At 51.2% G+C, this 14855-nt stretch overlaps 1 protein-coding gene across 6 annotated transcripts in view; it reads left to right on the top strand.

Annotated features, from left to right (window-relative positions):
* SYNDIG1L (synapse differentiation inducing 1 like) overlaps window positions 1-14349 on the top strand; it is a 59329-nt gene extending 44980 nt beyond the window's left edge. For 4 of the 6 annotated variants that reach the window (XM_045448231.1, XM_045448232.1, XM_045448230.1 and 1 more), the window contains 5 exons: window positions 601-698; window positions 10240-10413; window positions 10602-11083; window positions 12265-12405; window positions 12564-14349. In XM_045448231.1, coding sequence (XP_045304187.1) covers window positions 10661-11083; window positions 12265-12405; window positions 12564-12722 — 723 coding nt within the window. In that variant the 5' untranslated portion in view covers window positions 601-698; window positions 10240-10413; window positions 10602-10660 and the 3' untranslated portion in view covers window positions 12723-14349. The remainder of the gene's footprint in view (window positions 1-600; window positions 699-10239; window positions 10414-10601; window positions 11084-12264; window positions 12406-12563) is intronic. The other 2 variants (XM_045448235.1, XM_045448234.1) reach the window with 2 other exon arrangements.
* Window positions 14350-14855: the final 506 nt, after the last annotated feature.

Here is a 14855-nt window from a genome sequence, read left to right as displayed (position 1 = left end):
GGAACCACTTCCTGTTTCTGTTCCTTTCATCGTCATTCCCATTCAGTCTCTGCTGTGTCTTTCTGAAATTTCTACTAGATGGATGTTGAACCTCTGGGACTCTCCTCCATGTCTCTTACCTTTCTTTCATATGTTCCATCTTCTTGTCTTTTTGGTCTATGTCTTGGGATATTTCATTAACTTGTTCTTTCACATTAAAAAGTTAATCTTTAACTGTGTCCATTCTGTTATCCAGTCTCTCCATTAAATTTTTTAACGTTGTATTTATTTAAGTAATGTCTACACCTAACATGGGGGTCGAACTCACAACCCCAAGATCAAGAGTCACATGCTCTTCTGACTGAGCCAGCCAGACACCCCACTTTATTAAATTTTTTGAAAATTTAGACAGTTATTTTCATCCAAAACACTTTCATGTTCTTTGCTCTTTTTTCATAGCAGGCTGCTCTCATTTTATGGATACAATGTCCTCTTTTTTTTTCTCCCAGGGGATATGAATTGAAAAAAATTTAGAGATCTCTTCTATAAGTTGAATGATTTCAATCTTACTGGGTCAATTGTTCTTTTTGTGTATTTAATCCTTCTCTTTTATTTTCATAGAGTTGTTCTTCATTATCCTTTGGTGTCCACTCAGACTTACGAATAAAGGAAGGTATTGACTAGCATAGGCAATTGGTACGGGTTTCCTCTGAAGTTGGGTAAGTTTGTTTCCCTAACAGACGTCCCTCTTGAATGAGACTTATTCTTACTTCTTATTCTGTTTGGGGCTGCAGGTTTCTCAACACTGATTTCCTCACCGAAGAATTTCATTTGCTCTTTATCTTCCAGAAATTCCTCAGTGTTTCTGTTCCACTGATACCATTTTTTGTTCTTTTCCAATTTTGTTATGATTTCATTCTTTTAGAAATATATGCTTTATCACTTTAATAGAATCTGAAGGAGAAGAGGTCATCACTAGTGCTCAGGCTGCCTTCTTTTTTAAAAAATTTTTAATGTCTATTTATTTTTGAGACAGAGACAGAGCTCGAGCAGAGGAGAGGCAGAGAGAGAGAGACAGACAGACAGACAGACAGAATCCAAAGCAGGCTCCAAGCTGTTAGCACAGAGCTGGATGTGGGGCTCAAATTCACCAGCCATGAGATCAAAACCTGAGCTGAAGTCGGACACTTAACCGACTAAGCCACCCAGGCACCCCTCAGGCTGCCTTCTTGAACCAGCGATCTTTCCCCTGGATTTTCTGTCTCAGTTGGTGGCCTCACCTTCTACTTAATTCACAAAACCAGGAGGCTGGGAGTCATTCTAGGCTCCTCCCTCTCCCTCACTTCTAGTTAACCACAAAGTTCCGTTCATTCAGCCTCCTGACTCCTTCTTGGTTATGACTCTTCATTTCCATCCATTTTGCCACAGATCAGGGTTAGGTCCCCATCCTCTCCTGCCTGCATTTTTGTACTCATCTCTTCATGGGACTCTTAGCTGCCATTCTCATTCACCTCCAGTGCTTTGTATCCACTGCAGCCAGCCAGAGTGCTCTAAAACTGGGTATGACCATGTCACTTTCTTGCTACCACTTTCATTGGCTCCCCACTTCCCACAGAAGAGAGCTTTTCTGCATGGAATTCAAGGCCTTCCCACCTCTCCTGTCTTATTCCACCAACACCAAACCTCCCTGGCTTCCCCTCCTTTCCACTACCTCACGCTTTTGTGCTGTTTCCTCAGCTGGAAATGCCCTTCTCTCATTGTCTCACCTGGATGACTCAGATTCTTCCTTGAAGATTCAACTCAGGGGTACCTGGGGGGCTTAGTCTATTAAGCGTCTGTCTCTTGATTTTGGTTCAGGTCATGATCTCAGGGTTCGTGGGCTTGAGCCCCGCATCGAGCTCTGTGCAGACGGTGCAGAGCCTGCTTGGGATTCTCTATCTCCCTCTCTCTGCCCCTCCCCTGCTCGCTCACTTTCTTTCTCTCTCTCTCTCAAAAAATAAATAAACTAAAAAAAAATATATTCAATTCATATGTCACATGCTTTGAAAGCCTCTTCTTAATTTCTGCCATTGCCTCCTCTCCCATCCCAGGATAGGAGTCCCTTATCAGTGTACCTCTAGCACTTGGTCGTATTTAGCACAACTCACTCCACTGTATTGAAATTTCGTACTTGCTAGTTGTATTCCCCCTCAAAGCTGGTACCATTTCTTGTTTATTCTTGCATCCCAAGAACTGGTCTGAATTAACTGCTTAAGAAATTATGCAGATATGCTCCACCCACCCCAGATCCTAGAAAGTCCTTTCTTATGGGGGAGCCTTAGCACACCTAGCTCACTCATTCACTGATTCACTCATTTATTCATGAGATCAACTGTTTACTGAGTGCCTAGTATATGCCAGGCAAGGTGCTGCACGGATGAGGAAGATACAGTCCCCACCCTCTTGAAGTTCACAATCTGGTGAGAGAGAAAGACGCTAATCAACAAATCACACATATAGAAAAAGACTGTGCTAAACTCTTTGAGAGGAGGAATTGGAGCCTGGAGAGCAGATAAACAAGGAGCCTAAATCTAGACTGAGGATGTAGGGACATCTCCCTGAGGAAGGGACTTTTGAGCTGAGAGCTGAAGGATTCTGATGTGAGTAGAGACAATGCTCCTGAGAAACGCGACTGTGAAGTGAAAGAGAGAGAGGACAGGGGCTGTCGGAGGGAAATGGCACTGAGGAAAGACATTCCAGTTATCTGTCACTGCCTAAGCACCCCCAAAACTTAGTGGCTACAACTAAAGACATTTTACTCTACCTCATGACCTTGAGGGTCAGAAATCCATGCAGGGTTGAGCTGTGTGATTACTCCACTCCACATGGCAGGGACAGAGGTCACGCAGTGGTATTTGGCTGACAGATGGGCTGGTTTGAAGCGTCCAAGATGGCTTCACTCACATGTCTAACATCTTGGCAAGATTGGAAGGCTTGGCTCAGCAGGTTCCATCCACCAGAGCTACACACATGACCTTCCAGCAGGGCAACCTCAGAGTAGTCCAGCTACAGACAGGGTGGCTCAGGGTTGGGGGAGTGAGTCTTTCAGTGAGCAAAGGATGCATGGCCTTTTATAACCTGGCCTCTGAAGTCACACAGCATCACCTTTGCTGTGCTCTGTGGTTGAAGCAGTCACAAGCCCACTCAGATTAGAGAGGGGGTCTGTATCCCTCCTCTCGAAGGGAGGAGTATCAAAGTATTTACAGCTGGGTTTTGCAATCATCACAATTGATTTCTTTTTTAAGCGAGAGAGACTACAATATGTTTAAGTGCCATTAGGAAGGATCAGGAGTGAGGAGCAGCTGAAAACAGGGAAAAAGGATAATCAATTGTGTTAGCTCCCTGAAGAGGCAAACTGAAGCAAAGAAAGCCAAGTTCTCATTTTCCCTCGATTCTGATTCTGCTGGCCTCGCCCTCCTCCCCACCCAGACCCCTGGCTTTCTCGCTGTACTGTCAGATGCAGCAAGCTGCAGCCAAGACTCTAGACCAGAGATCATCAAATCCAGCCTCAAGCCATCTGCAAACAACCACCGTAGCCACAGCACTTCACAATTTGCAGTATGGTTTACACATTATCTGACAAGGGGATGATCTGGCACCCAATCGTAAAAATTTCACCTTTTCCCTGGATTTTAATCATTTATATTTAATCCTCTGCCTTACCAAGAAGATCTTGCTTTTATCTTTCGGTTTAGAAGCACTCTTGCTGTGCCGAGAGATAGTGGCCAACAGCTGAACGTCCTCACAATGAGTCTGTATCTATATGAACCCGGACCTTAAGGTTATCTAGGGAGCCACCCCTGGGCTGCTAAGTCACCCCCCATCTCCTAATCTTTTCACGAAGTTCCCATTTCCCATTCCCTTCACTGAGGCCTCAGTTTTAACCTATTGGAGACCAAGTCTTTGACACTGTCACACCCACACTATTTATCACGACCCTCGGCACACAAGTAGGCTCTGAAAGCGCAGTTAAGTGAGAGCCCAGGCTTTGGATTCAATGAAACTTGGGTTCAATTCCAGTCTCCATCACTGTTTAATCTTGGACAAGTTACTTGACCTGTCTGAGCCTCAGTTTATCTGAAAAATGGGACATAATCACAACCAGCCCCACTGGTGGTTGTATGGTTTTGAGATGAAGCATAGGAAACACCTAGCTCATGTGGGGCTGCAGTAAATCATAGCTGTTATTTTTTTGTGTATTTATTTATCTTGAGAGAGAGAGAATCCCAAGCAGGCCCCGTGCTATCAGCGCAGAGCCTGATGTGGGGCTCAAACTCACGAGCCGTGAGATCACGCCCTGAGCCAAAACCAAGAGCCGGGCGCTTAACCAAATGAGCCACCCAGGCGCCCCTACTAGTCTTATAGTGACTCTTAGAGCAGTGGTTCTTAAAGTGTGATCCCTGGACCAGCAGCATCGACACCACCTGGGAACTTGTTAGAGATGCAAATTCTCAGGCCTATTTCGGAATCATAAACGGTGAGGGTGGAGCCCGGCAGCCTGGGCCAAGTCGTGCAGGTGATGTTAGTGCACACTGAGGACCGGAACCGCTGCCCTGGGCAACTTCTGCTTCAGAGGCTACATATAGATCACCTTAATCCAGTTAGGTGGGAGCAGATTCTGGTTTCTGTGCCTGTAAAGGCTGCTCTGTTTTTGGTTTGCTCCTGCTCCTTGGGGTTACCCCATAAGAAGTCCCAGTTGAAGACCAGGGGTGTTTCCTGGGGCCCCTCCTTAACAGGCCCTGAACTCCCATCCCCTCCCCGCCTCGGCCTCTGATACTGCTGGAGGGGGAAAGTGGCACCAAGGGTCACACTCACCTCCCCGTGTTTCTTTTTCCTCTAGGATCTTGGCAACTTGACCCCTCAAGTTCTTGCTCCCTTGGTGATTCTTTGATGCCTTCGTATCTTTCCCTAGATTTTCCTAACTGTTCTTGGCAATTGGGTGTGACATAGGTTAGTCTGCCACTTCTTTCCTAGAAGAGGAAGCCCCCTGTCCAGCTGTGACTCTCCCACTAGAAATGATAGGGTCAGATGAGCTTTTAGAGCAGTTCGGTTCCTGGCACGTGATGAAAAGCTCAATAAATGTTAAGTTATTGTTCTTCCTCTCCCAATAGAATCTCAGGGTCGTATTGAGCTGAGCTATTAAAAAATAAACCCCTTGTACCATTCCACACATTTTATAGATAAGCAAACTGATGTTACACCATGTAATTGGACTCCGGAACAATCAGACTCTAGTGGAGGCTGTAATTGGATCCCAGTGGATTCCCGTATGGTGTCCTGTCCCCAGTCTGGAGGTGGCGTTGTGCTCTCGGTCTCTAAATCAGGAAGTGGAAAACATTAGGGCCCAGCTCAGTTCTCAGCGCCAAAGGAAACAAACCAGGGGCTGTGGCCTCCCAGGTCCTCCCCTCCCTCTCCTTTTGTGGGGCCCAGACCTCTTGCCCAACTGTACAATCTAGAGCAATCTCCTTAGCTTCAGAATTGCAGACATCTCGAGGCGCGTGGGTGGCTCAGTTAAGCGTCCAACTTCAGCTCAGGTCATGATCTCACAGTCCATGGGTTCGAGCGTCGCGTCGGTCTCTGTGCTGACAGCTCAGAGCCTGGAGCCTGCTTCGGATGCTGTGTCTCCCTCTCTCTCTCTGCCCCTTCCTTGCTCATGATCTGTCTCTCTCACTCTCTCTCTCAAAAAACCCATTAAAAATCATTAAAAAAAAAAAAAAAGAATTGCAGGCATCTCATGTCTTCCCTCTGGAGCAGAATGCACACACATGTGCACATATGTGCACATGTCACACACACACGCAGAGGCATGCTCACCAGCAAGTAAGCAGACATACAGTACTGTCTATACAGCAGGCACACACAGCCCACATGAGCCCCAGGCAGAAGTGGAGATGAAAATTATCCTCTGAATACTGGTCCTTTGCTCCAAAGAACAGGGAGAGGTAGCCCTCAGCAACAGGCCAAAATGTCAGGCAAAGCTAAGGATAGAGAAGCCTGGGCCTGGAGACCTGCCACTTCCTCCTTCTGGCCAGGGCTCAGTGCTGGGTCCCCAGGATCAGTTTAGCGGACTCCCGTGTGTCCCGAGCAGGTTTCGGGGGTGAACATGACCTGCTAAAGAACTGTGACCCTTGGCTGGACTGTGAGTAGGTGCTGTAGCCCATAACCTGGTTGCTTTATGGAGGCGGAGGGTGTGTGTGTGTGTGTGTGTCTGTCTGTCTGTCTGTCTGTGTCAGGGCAGACTTTGACACTGTGCTCAGCCTTTACACCCAGAAGGAACCCCCAAACCTGGCAAGGCTTAAAACCACTTTTAGATAATTCGGCCCGGAAGAAATCTGCGCACTTAATTTTTTTCTGATTTAAAAGAAGTACATGCTCAGTGTAAAAAATAAATATGGGAAACAGGAAAAAATGGTGTAAAAAGGCAAATGAAAAGCACCTGTGCTCCCACCCCTGGCGATAATCACTGTTGACGTTTTGGCAGAGTTAAGATTGCAGGCACATACCATTTTCTTTTCTTCCCTCTCACTGAATCTGCAATGAGCATTTTCTCATGTCATTCCTCTTTGTAAACCTGTTCGAAGGCCTTGTACCACTGGATTGTTGTACCACAATTTATTTAACTTGTGCCCGATTGTTGGACATTCAGGTGGCTTTCAGTTTGTCCCTGTTGTGCAAACCCAGGATCATACATCTTTGTACATGAAGCCGAGAAGCCCCTGCCCAGAGGCACAGTGTGGTGGAGGAGAGTGTAATCCAGGAAAGGCTTCGTGGCTTGGGTTTCAGTAGCTCAGCTGGGTGCACTTTGACCAAGAGAGGATGGCTGGCAAGAACAGGGGAATGAGCTGGGACCCAGCTGCCCGTTCCTGTCCTGGACACGTCCCCTGCAAGTGCCCCTACAGTCTCCAGAGCTCTGGGGCCTGATTCCTGGCCACAAGGATCCTTCCTTTTCTTCTGGGGGGATCGGACAGGTGATTGCCAAGCCCTCCTATGCCTCCTTCAGGACATAGGGCAGGGTGACTTTGATGCATTAGTCTGCTGTGAGGGCCCTGGGGCCGGTCCTCCCCACCACACCCTGCCAAAAGGCGCCCACATACCTCTGCCTACGCAGATGACAACAGGGACCCTTGAGGCTGTAAGCAGAGGGGGCGTTAATTAAGACCAGCTAGAGGAGAGGCCGGGGACTTTTGGGAGCCATGTCCTAGAATCCCATAGGGTGGGCAAGATGGAGGGCAGGACCAGGGCTGTGGCGGCCCAGGGGGAGTTGGGAAGCCACCGGATGGTGCTACGGCTCCACTGTGCATCTGACAAGGAGATGCCTTGCCTTCCCTTTGCTTCCTTCAATGTGCTCGAGGCGCCATGATAGGGAAGGTGGTACGTCACTGGATTCTGAGCGTGCTCATCTATCCCTGAGTCTTGACAGAGGACAGGGAGTGGGGGAGCTGACTTCTGCAGGGCTCCTTGAGGCTATGGGCTCATGGAGAGCTAGTGCCACCATCAGCGATCATTTAATCCAGCCCCTCTTATTGCAGATAGGGAAACCGAGGTGCCAGATCAAGAAGCTAATGGGGGCGAATCAGAATGGAATCCCAGTGTACCTGACTCCCAAACCCATGAGCCTTATGCTCCCGTGCCCTTCAATTGTACATCTGCACGTCACATCTGCTGGTGTGGGGGAGGCTCCGACAAGGACTCAAAAACTGCCCTCAGGGGTCAGAAGAGGCCAGTCCCGCTGGGAATCTGCCCAGAGGAGCCCAGGCACAGCCTAGTCCAGCAAGCTTGGGTACTCCAAGCTCCCCACCTGCAGGAAGGAACCCGTCCACATATTATAGTCCCAGGGGCTCCCTGCATTTTGACCCATAGAGAGGAAAGAAGAGGGAGAAGTAGTGAGGCCCTGGCATTTATGAGCTCCGCCCCTCCCAAGAACTGCTATCCCATCTCTGCATGTGGAGAAACTCCTTCCACAGCTGGGTGACAGCCCAAATGGAACTTGTAACTGCTTGTAATGTGCCAACAGAGCCCCCAGGTGTAGGGCAGCCCAGCACCATCCGTGCCCTCCCTGGGTGATGAGTTGGGCACTCGGGCCACACGCCGTTCTTTGGGTCCTTCCAGGATTCTGTTAGACATTCTGGGAGCCCCAGCCCCAGAGGTCACACTTCTGCGGGCTCAGAGCCTCTGAGACATGGCCAGGATAGCCTTCTCTTGCTCCTTTGCCTCCAGGCAGGCAACAGCCCTCACTCCTCCCTCATAGCAGGCCAGCCAAGGGACCTTGGCCCCCCATGGACCCACCCTCGATGCCTCCCCCTGGTCTTGCCTGGGCCTTCCCTGCCCCTCACTCTGTCCCATTCCCCATTATTCCTGGGGCCATGCTCTGTCTTCAGGTTTCCCCAAAACCAACTTTCTAGAATTGAACCACTTCCCTGGAGGAAGAAAGAGAAATGGCCAGCCTCTGGCTGTGAATTCTTTTTTATTTTTATTTTTTTAACGTTTATTCATTGTTTTTTTTATTTTTTTTTTATTTATTTTTTTTAACATTTATTTTTGAGACAGAGAGAGAGCATGAATGGGGGAGGGTCAGAGAGAGAGGGAGACATAGAATCTGAAACAGGCTCCAGGCTCTGAGCTGTCAGCACAGAGCCCGACGCGGGGCTCGAACCCACGAACTGTGAGATCGTGACCTGAGCTGAAGTCGGATGCTTAGCCGACTGAGCCACCCCGGCACCCCACGTTTATTCATTTTTTGATAGAGAGAGACAGAGTGTGAGTGGGCAAGGGGCAGAGAGAGAGGGAGACACAGAATCCAAAGCAGGCTCCAGGCTCTGAACTGACAGCACAGAGCCCGACACGGGGCTGGAACTCACAGACCGTGAGATCATGCATGACCTGTGCCAAAGTCGGACACCCAACTGACCGAGCCACCCAGGCGCCCCTCTGGCTGTGAATTCTTGATGGGAAGTGGGAGGTGGGAGAAGGGGCCTAGACAAACCTTCCCTGGGGGCAGAATTCCCTCTCCACACTTGTCCCTTTACCATCAGGCCAGAGATGACCTAGGGTGGCACAGAAGCCCCTCCTTACAATGTACAATGACGCATCAGCCATCTCTTTGGATCCTCAGAACAACCTTGTGGGTTGGGGAGGAATTATCATCTGCACTTTACAGATGAAGAAACCCAGAAGGGCATGATTATTTGCCCAAAGTATCAAGGCCAAGACTGACTCTCCGTTCTTCAGATTATAAATCCAGGGCGAGACATGACCCTCTCACCCTTCAGCATCATAATGGGGCTGGGAGGGAGAGAGTAGGGTCCCTGGGGGGGCCTGCCCCCTTTCTCCATACCCCACTTCTACATGCCACACCCCGGCATGTGTGTAGGCTTTGCTGTAAACACATTTATAGGCTGCCTTTCCCTCCTTCAATCAACCCTGAGCACCTACTGTGTGTCCTTCCCAGGTGGGCATCTATGCTCTAGCCCATGAGTGTGTCTACACTTCAAGCTGGGATGTTCAAGTCCAGACTTTAGTGCTCCAGAGGCCCTGGCTTAGATCCCACAGGACTTCCCAAAGCCACAACTAACCTTAGAGGGGAGATTAGTCTAAGGAGCGTCCCCTTAAGACCATAACTGGAGAGAAGCATCCTCCTCTGCGAAGAATCGACAGCAATTAGCACGTGGCCTATGCTGAGCTCTGAGCTAAGCGTGGTCCCATCCAACCCTACAACAAATCTTCCTCAACCAGTATCCCACCGGCCACCAAGTCCTGCCATTATCTCCCAAGGCCCCTCCCTTCTCTGCATCTCCTCACCATTGAGTCCCAGCTGTCCTCAGCTTACCTGAAGCCATGGCAAAGCCTCCTATCGGTGTCACAATCAGCTCAGCCCTCTCCAAGACACTCTCCCCACACAGCCATGAGAAACTTCTGGACCCAAACCCTATCCTATCGCTCCTGCCAAGACCCCTGAAGCCCCCTTAGACCTAAACAGGGCTGTGTGGTCTGGCCACACACCTCATCTCACCCCTCCCTCTCTACCCTGAGAGGCACCAGCCTTCTCCCAGGCTCTCAGAGCGAACATCCCTTATCCAGGCCTCTGCGTGAAATGTGTTCCCCTCCCATTGCCTTGCCAACTGGTCCTCTTCCCTCTATCTCAGCTCCCAAGCCTTCCCTGTACCTTTGTGTCCGTTCTGTGCCTTGCACGTTCTTACGCCCCTTGCTGTCCTTCCCCTTCAGGGCAGGTGTCTTCTCCGCCACCGTGAGCTCCGTGAAGACAGTGCATCCTCCTCCCTCTCTCTGCTCCCTGCCTTTCTCACCTTCGTGTCCCCAGTATCTGTACAGTGCCTGGTGGGGAGCTGATGCTCAACCGATAAGTGTGGACAGGATAAATGAATGAACCAACTCTATGAGGTGAGTACTGTGGCTACACCCAATTTGTAGACTACGAAAAGGAAACTCTGAGAAGCTCAGTGGCCATCTCAAGGTCCCACAGCTGACCAGTGGTAAAGGCAGGGTCCGAGGGCCTGAGTTCTTAAACATTTCCCGTCCTGCATCCAGCACCCTGGACTCAGCATCTATCTGTCTTGCTCGCCCATCAGGCTCTCTGAGGACAGCTCAGCTGGCCCAGGCTCCCCTCCCTGGAGCTGCCCCCAGAACCATGGAGAGTCTGAGTGAACTGCAGAACCCTTTGCTGCCTCGGAATCCCGCCCCTCTCCATGGCCCTTACCCCTACCCCGAGGCTTCGCCCAGCTGGTCATGCCAGGAGAAGCTCTACTCCTACCTCCTGGGTGGTGCTGGCTCTGCTCGCACCCATCAGCTCCTGGACCCAGGATCCCTGCAGCTGGCTGTGGAGGCCTGGTACAGGCCCACCTGCCTCCTGGGGAGGGACAAGGTCAAGGAAGCCAGGGCAAACAGCTGTGAGACCAGCTTCACAGAGAACAGGGAGCCCCAGGCGGGGCCTACGCTGCGGTCCACAGAACCTGGCCAAGCAGAAGAGGATGTCACCATCCAGACTGTGTCCTACGGGGTTCAAGAGGAGCAGCAGGGCCAGGAGAATGACCAGGAGGAGGAGGAGGAGGAGGTGAGTGGCTGTGTTTAAAATGCAGATTCCCAGGCCAGCCTCTAGGTGTTGAGATTCAGTGGGCCTGGCTTGGGGCCCAGGAATCTATGTTTCTGGCACAGATTCTGTCCATACTTTGAGAAACACAAACTTGGGTTGATGACTTAATTTTTTTACGTTTATTTATTTATTGTGAGAGAGAGAGCATGAGTGGGGGTGGGGCAGAGGGGATGGAGAGAGAGAGAGAGAGAACGAACCCCAAGCAGGCTCCATACTGTCAGTGCAGAGCCCAGCGTGGGGCCCAAACTCACAAACTGCAAGATGTTGACCTGAGCTAAAGTCAGACACAACCGACTAAGCTACCCAGGTGCTCCAATGGCTTAATTTTGTAATAGCATTTATCATTCTTGTTTTCTTTTTTTTTTCTTTTTTTTTTTTTATTTAACGTTTATTTATTTTTGAGACAGAGAGACACAAAGCATGAACGGGGGAGGGTCAGAGAGAGGGAGACACAGAATCTGAAACAGGCTCCAGGCTCTGAGCTGTCAGCACAGAGCCCGACGCGGGGCTCGAACTCACGGACCGCGAGACCATGACCTGAGCCGAAGTCGGCCGCTTAACTGACTGAGCCACCCAGGCGCCCCTATCATTCTTGTTTTCTTAATTACATAAGTAATTTAAAAATACAGAAAACCGCTGGAAGAGAACATTATTATTTTAGTCGATGATGTTCTAGTCTTTTTTTGTTCAATCTTTTTCTCCCACCCTACTCCCCCCAAAAGATCTTGCTGCACATAGTTTTATAACCAGATTTTCCCCTCCAAGCACCATATCTCAGTATAGCTGCACGTAATTTAATATTTGTCTACGAGGTGATTTTTAAGGGTTTCCTGGTATCCCATTGTATGTTCTTCCTTCACTTATTAACTCAATCTCCTGGTCACTGGGCGTTGAGACTTTCTCCTCTTTCACAATTACTGTCCGATGATACACAAGCCTGCACACTGACACTTGTATTCTTTCTTTGTATGCTTGTGCTAATTCCAAAGGAGGGAATCAGTGGGCCACAGTTCAGGCTTTGGGTAGAGCGGGCCGAGCCCAACCTACACTCCCACCCGCAGCAGATGACACTACCTGTGGCCCCACATCGTTGCCACTGGTGATCCTGGGCCCGGTGGCAAAAGCCCACCCGTGTTTTGCAGAGTGATGTGACGTCGACAGACAGTGAAAGTGAAGACAACTTCGTGGCGCTGCCGCCCAGGGATCACCTGGGCCTTACTATCTTCTCCATGCTCTGCTGTTTCTGGCCCCTGGGCATCGCTGCCTTCTACTTCTCCCAGGGGGTAAGAGCAACGAGGGGCCCAGGGCATCTGCTCCTGCTCCCTCCCTCCACTGGAGGGCTTGACCCTCCGTGCGCAGGACCGGGTCAGAGACCCGCAGGCTGGGGCTGGGTTCCCAACCGTGGGGACACCCCCTTTCACCAGCACCTCTCTCTCCCTAGACCAGCAAGGCCATCTCCAAGGGAGACTTCCGCCTGGCCAGCACCACCTCCCGCAGGGCCCTCTTCTTGGCCACACTCTCCATCGCCGTGGGCGCCGGTCTCTATGTGGCCGTGGTGGTGGCTCTGGCAGCTTACATGTCCCAGAATGGCCATGGCTAGTAGCCAGCAGGGCCTGGCATCCTGGCTCCCCTGCTCCGCCTGAGGAGGCAGTGAGGCTTGGGGTTGCAGACTCTCTGGAGAGCCCCGGCCCCTGAAGACAACCCACAATCCTGGCTTGTTGTGGGGAGGCCTCCCAGGCTGCAGCCTGCAGGGCTTCACTGTCACTTCTTCTTGTCCACAGCCCCCAGCCCCAGAGCAGAGTCTGGGACACCACCCTCTAGCCCAGGCTATGTCAGGAAGCAAGAGAGAATAGGGCTGCCCATCAAGCCATCTAGGCAGGACCTACCTCTGGCTTGAGGCCGGCTGGGAGCTCAACCTATTCTGCCCCCCGCCCCCCACCCCCGCGACAAAGGGTTGCCTGCCCTGCCAGAAGCCCACTCCCCAACTCTGCCAGCCTCTCCACAGAGAAAAAGCAGGAGGTTACTGGGAGATAAAAGGACACCTGGGGGTAGGGGACCTGACCCAGTTCTTTTGGCTAATCGGAGTCTTCACACTGGGGACAATCTGAGCTTCCCCAACTCCACTCTCTGGCCCCATGAGGCCAAGACCCCCAGCCAACCCGGAGCGAAATACATAGAGACACAGGGACCCCTTGCTCTTTCCGGCTCTCTCCTGCGGGCTTGTAAGACACCATAGAGTCTAGATAGAGAAGAAGAGTCTCAGGCACGTAAGCTCTGCACCCAAGGCAGGGTCTTAGAGCTTCCTTGCGCAGGAACAAAAGACAGATGTAATGATAGAGGTCCTGCAATATTGCCAGACAACTTAGGCCTCCCTGCTCCACCCCAGGTCCTCACCTCCATCACCCTTTTCTGGGCTCCTCCTGGGAGGTCTTGAGCTAATACCATCCCAGAGAGTGTTCTTAGCGCACCAGTCACTGAGCACAGGGCCCTAGATCCAGCCCTGTGGGAAAGCAGCAAGGAGAGACCCTGGGGAGTCATGAGTGTAAACGAGGGGCAGGATAGAGGACTGGCGTGGCTGCTGGGCAGCCCAGCAGTGTTCAGAAGGCTTCCTGGAGGAGGTGTTCCTTGAGCAAGGTCTAGAGGGATGAGGAGAATTTATCTAGATTTGTTTCCCCATAACCCTTAGTATTCATGAACAGGGACATGGCAGGAGTCTCCCAAACTATTTGGATTATGCCTAGAGCATCTGGGCTGGAGCCAAACTACAGCCATTTTTGAGGACCCCACCACGGCGGAGAAGAAGGTGAGGCAACATGTCTCTCAAAGACCAGTGATGTTTTCCCACCTCTGAATGCAAGGGGTCAGCCGTCTTCACTGACATCTCTAATCAGGGCTGTTCTCAACACCTCCAGCCACTAGGGAACATCCAGAATTTTAGAGGCAGCCAGGCAGCTAGGGGGGGCAGTATATTGGGAGGGCAGGCCTGTCCAGGCTCAAGCAAAGGACCCAACTGTGCAGGATCTGGGGACTTGGTCATTCCCAGGCTGCATCCAGAGCCCAGGGCTGTGGATCGACCACTGACCCACCTTGTCCCATCACCCTCCCCAACCAGGCATTGCCTCACCCTCCACTCCCCGCATCCCCTGAAGTCCCACAGGCCCAGGATCAGTGGTTTTAATATCCCCCTATTGTATATATTTATCCTTGTAATAAACATTTCTGTAACACTGGTGCCCTCTGGGCCTCTTCATGTCCTTGCCTGCCTCCATCTTTGCCTGCAGCCCACCGTCCTCCAAGACTGACCTCCAGCTGCATGTGTGCTGCCCTGGGCCCCCAGCAGTCTTCTCAAGAAGGTCTCAGGAGGAGGGGTGGCCAGAGTACCCACCCACCCCACCACTGCTCTGCTCAGGGTAGCCTGGATGTAGGGTGATGGCGTGCACTTGACTCCAAGCAGGACAAGACAAGGTCCGCACCTGAAGAAAAATCCCTTCTAGGTCAAGAGCTTGCAGGTGATTGAGGCTCCACTGAGCTGCCTGTAGCTATTGCCCCCGCCCAAGGCCCCCAGGAGCCTGCCTGGGCCAGCAAAGGGACCAGCCTGGCGTCTAGATCACCTTGCGTGGAGGGCCCTGGGGGAGGTGGACAGGCGCACCCACACCTGTATGTCCTCCCGGCAAGACACAGCTATGCTCTCTTGCACACACACATGCTGCGTGGGCTGGATGCCCCGGAGACA

This window comes from Leopardus geoffroyi, chromosome B3, assembly GCF_018350155.1.
Source record: "Leopardus geoffroyi isolate Oge1 chromosome B3, O.geoffroyi_Oge1_pat1.0, whole genome shotgun sequence".
In the NCBI taxonomy this organism is placed as follows: Eukaryota; Metazoa; Chordata; class Mammalia; order Carnivora; family Felidae; genus Leopardus; species Leopardus geoffroyi.
Note: the sequence above shows the minus strand (reverse complement) of the source record. Positions and strands in the feature narration are given on the sequence as shown.